This window comes from Piliocolobus tephrosceles, chromosome 5, assembly GCF_002776525.5.
Source record: "Piliocolobus tephrosceles isolate RC106 chromosome 5, ASM277652v3, whole genome shotgun sequence".
Taxonomy (NCBI): Eukaryota; Metazoa; Chordata; class Mammalia; order Primates; family Cercopithecidae; genus Piliocolobus; species Piliocolobus tephrosceles.
In genome coordinates, this window is record NC_045438.1 from 85,280,740 (window position 1) to 85,285,270 (window position 4,531).

The 4,531-nt window shown below is 38.5% G+C and overlaps 1 protein-coding gene across 1 annotated transcript; it reads left to right on the plus strand.

The window, feature by feature from the left end:
* Positions 1-1,254: 1,254 nt before the first annotated feature.
* LOC111538052 (small integral membrane protein 30) lies at positions 1,255-1,424 on the plus strand. Its single transcript, XM_026454535.1, is given in 2 exon segments — positions 1,255-1,276; positions 1,279-1,424. Coding segments are annotated over 2 exon segments (168 nt in total).
* The last annotated feature ends 3,107 nt before the right edge of the window (positions 1,425-4,531 follow it).

Genomic DNA, 4,531 nt, shown 5'->3' on the forward strand with positions numbered 1-4,531 from the left:
AACTGAAATAGCTTCCTGAAACGCGAGAAGGAAAATGATCAGAAAAAGAAGGAAGCCAAAGAGAAAAGTACCTGGGTTCAACTGAGGTGCCAGCCTGTTCCACCAAGAGAAGCACACTTTGTGAGAACCAGTGGGAAGGAGCCTGAGCTGCTGGAAGCTGTGTTCCCTATGGATTCATGGCGTAATAGGGGTTAAGAAAAACAAAAGACCTCTGGACTGTAAAAATGTTTCTCTTCATTAAGTAGAGAAGTGTGGTGTCCCCTTCCCCAAATAAATATTTAAAGCAAATTTTAATTCTGTCCTAATTCATTGTGTAATGTCTTTACTATTCAAATTTAATATATTTCTTGCTGAAAGATGTGAGGTGGCAACAAATTACTCAATCGGTTAGAAATTGGCCAGGTATTATTTATGAAATATTTGTGCTGGTTTGAAGACAGTCCCTCTAAATCATCATGGAAGAAATAAAATAACTTCCAAAAAAAAAAAAAAAAAGATGGTTGGGAGCAGACTGTGGAAAGCACTGGATATTGGACTAAGGATCTAGAACTTTTAGCTTTTAGATAATTGTCAGTATCTAGCCATGATTTATTTATTTATTTATTTATTTATTTATTTATTTATTTATTTAAGACAGAGTCTCGCTCTGTTGCCCAGGCTGGAGTACAGTGGTGTGATCCCCACTCATTGCAACCTCTGCCTCCCTGGTTTAAGTGATTCTCCTTACCTCAGCCTCCTGAGTAGCTGGGATTACAGGAACCCACCACCACACCCAGCTAATTTTTTTGTATGTTTTTAGTAGATACAGGGTTTCGCCATTTTGGCCATGTTGGTCTCGACCTCCTGACCTCTGGTGATCCATCCACCTCGGCCTCCCAAAGTGCTGGTATTACAGGCATGAGGCACCACTCCAGCCTCATTTTTTAAAGCATGGAGAGTATCATAATCCTAGTGGCGCTTAAGTAGCAGTAGTCTGTCCCCAGGAGCAAGGTTCATTGGAGGGGAAGGACATGGAGGTGAGGATATTTTCAAGGCAGACAGTGGTCATATGTGGAGATCGGGGGAGATAAGGAGGTTGTGATTACAAAAGGGGGTGCAAAGTGGGTTCCTGTAATGGCTGCCTCCTGGAAGGCAGTGTCACAAGGAACCTCTTACTCTCAGCATCTAGGGCTCCAGGAAGGAAAAAATTCAAGTCAGATAGAATTCTATATATACCATTTCTTTGGAACCTTCAGCCCTCAAGATTCCAATATCATGACCTGAGTTTCAACACAGCTGACTTAGTCCTCATGTCACTATTTTGGTGCTGCCTGTGTGAAGCAGTAGAAGCCTGTGATGCAGTCGCTGTCTTGTTAGGTGTGGTTCTCAGCGTTACAGGCATTCTTGCTTGCTTGGGGGTATATGCACAAAAGAGAAATGGATAGATGTGACTTTGAAGGGCCTACTGAATGAAGCCTCACCGGGAAAGGCTTTGTGCTATTGAGGCTAAACCTGAACTTTGGTGAAAGTTTCCAGGAAGAATCAATAAATAGGGGAGTTTTATATTTTTCATTGTTTCCATGAAATGGGAAAAACAAAAAAAATTTTCTTTACAACAAATAATGCACAGAAAAATACAGCCTATGATTTGTATTTGCTGGTTAGAAAGGAGGTCAAGGAAGTAAGATGCTGAAATTTACATAAGTAATATTTCATAGTTTTAAAATTCTCAAAGCATATGAAATAGGAAGAAGGAAGTTCTTGCCCAGAATCCTAGAAAATCACCAGTATTCAGTTATAATCACTACTTCTTGAATCGTTGAGGAGTCTTGTCTCCATATTTTTATTTGATTTTTGTTTTGTTATCTCCCAAGTTAATATTGTATTTAGATATCAAATAGTCAAAAAGGGAAACTTTTATCTCTGGGAAAGAAACATTTAGAAAAATGTATTCAGTGTAATACTGAAATTCAGGAAAGATTTAATGTAAAAAAAACTATAGACATTGACATGGAAAATATTTAATGTTAAAAAAACTTTATATCAACTGAGTAGTATCCTTCTGATGAGAAATACTATATTAAATATAAACCCATTATGTTGTAAAAGAAAAAAAGGGTAGGGTGCCAAGCTGATGATATTGCATCATTGATAATTATAATGGTTAATGTGTTAGCTTGCAGAGAGTGCCAGACACTATCAAAAGCATTGTATACTTTAACTCATTTAATTCCCATAGAAACCTCTGAGGAAGGTGTTATTATTTGTATTTCACAGGTTTAAAAAACACAAGGGAATTTAAGTCACCTGCCCGAGCTCTCACAGGTGGTAAGATTTAGGGTGCTCTTCAGTGACTGCCAAGGGATGAAATTGGAGAGCCATGGTAGAATCCAGACATTTGGCTGAGCTTCTCTGCTGAGAGGAGAGGGGATGCTAAGCCTATTTTGGGTGAAACCTCCCCTTGGGAAGCTAGAGCATTGCCTTCCTTCTTCCCCAGATCGCAATGCTGCTGGGTGGTATCTAGGAGGTAATGGGTTGGGAGCAAGGTAGGTCATAACCGGGATATCTTCTGACTGAGTTTGTTTTTAACTAGGACATCCTGAGATTTCAGTGAAATGTGCTGATGGGAGAGGAAGAGAATGAGTTTTGGTGCAGAAAGACATCTGAGGTAGGTATTGCCATTTCCTAGCTGTGTATCATTGCACAAGTTACTTAACTTTGCCGAGGCTTTTTTTCCATACCTGCAAAGTGGAGATTATAATAATACCTCCCTCTCACTCAAAGGGCTGTTGTATTAAAAGGGGTGAGGATATAAAATACTCAGCATTCACGTATAATAAATACTGCTTTAGTGTTAGTTATTTTGTTATAACTCAATTAAATTTTGTTAAACATGTACTATCGGCACAAGAAAAGAAAACTGGAAATTGGAAAAATGCTAATATAGCTACAAAAGAAAAATGCTAATGTAACTGGAGCCAGTTGAGACACATCCGATTTCCCTCCTCTCTTTGTCAAAGAACCTTTCAGTTCATGTTCTGGAGGTAATGAAAAGCTCATTATTATTTTCTCTTCTGGTTTGCAACTCTTCCTTTCAGGGGTTTGACAAAGGGGGAAAGCGCAAGTTGCCTTATCTAAAACAGTGTAATAATCGGTTGTCTTAGTGGCATTTCATGTTTTATTTTCCCAAGGGGATGGTTGCTGGAGCAGATGGACTGTCTGGGCTGCACAGGCAGCCTCTGGGCCTTCTTACAGGAATGCGTTTAACCTATACTCATATTATGCACACATTCACACAGTGTACATACGCAAAATAAAGCTGCTAAGCTGCAAGTGCCTCTGTGCAATTTAAAAAAAGGTGATTAAAAAATAAAGCAAAACAAACTCTCTATGCAAGGACTTCAATTCGTTATGATTGTAAGCCTCCAATCTCACTCTGAGCTAAAGGATATTGCACATTATTGATCTCTGAAAACCACTTCAGCAATCTCTTTCTGAGCTGGCTGGTTTTTTTTTTTTTTTTTACTTGCAGAGATGCTTTCTTTCTTTCTAAAAGATGGCCACTTCCTTTCATTCAGTGTTTGTGCTTCTTCACGTATCAACACAAGAGAAAAAAAATATTTTAAATGTTATGTGTCTGAAAATGAGTCCATGGCTGGCTGCTTTTTATTTACTTGCTGGTTCCAAGGTGCTTTTGTGGACTTTGAGCTCCACCAAGTGGCAATGTGTAGCCAAAAACCTAAAAAAAAAAAAAAAAAAAAAAAAAAAAAGACATGATTTGGAGATGAAAGAAAATATCAGAAGCGATTAATTAGTTTCCTTTTAAGTGACCTAGAGAACCTGGTGCTTCAGAAGCAAGAATATGACCAGGTCATTGCAATCAACATCATTGTAATGCTGACCTTTTCCTCCTTCTTGCATTTTCTTCCTTTGGTTCTTTTGTACAGTTTTATTATTAGGGTTGCTCCCATGTGTTTAAAAAAAAAAACCAAATGAGTTTTTGTGATGGTTTGTAACACCTATTCCCTGAGGCTGTTGGAAATAGACATGTTAGTAGTTTAATATTGGATTGATAGCAATCTAATTCAAGTCTGCATGTTCCCACTACCACGCCATAGGGGTCTCTGAGACATGTAATGGTACTCTACTGAGGAGAGAGCTGCCTTGTCTCCTTATTGTAACTAGGGCCGGCCACATAATTCTTCTCTGTTTTTAAATTCAGGGTACTTCTAACCTTGTCAGGCAAACTAAATTCGCATGTGTTATAGACACTCACACACTGTTAGCTCACACCAAACTCACAAACAAGACAGTCCTTTAGATGCTATAATTGCTTGTCCTGTGTCAAGTGCAATGTCAAGGAAATCCAACACAGGTCCTTCCTTTTGCTGACATCAAATTTCATCCTGTTGGTTTTGGTCCCAGTGTTGTTGGGGACCACTGAAGTGTTTTAGTCATCTGGTCTAGTGTTATATTATCTAGAAATTTAATAATCATTTAGGCTGTGTCTCAAGTGATTGATAAACATTTGAATAAAACAGGGATAACAAGT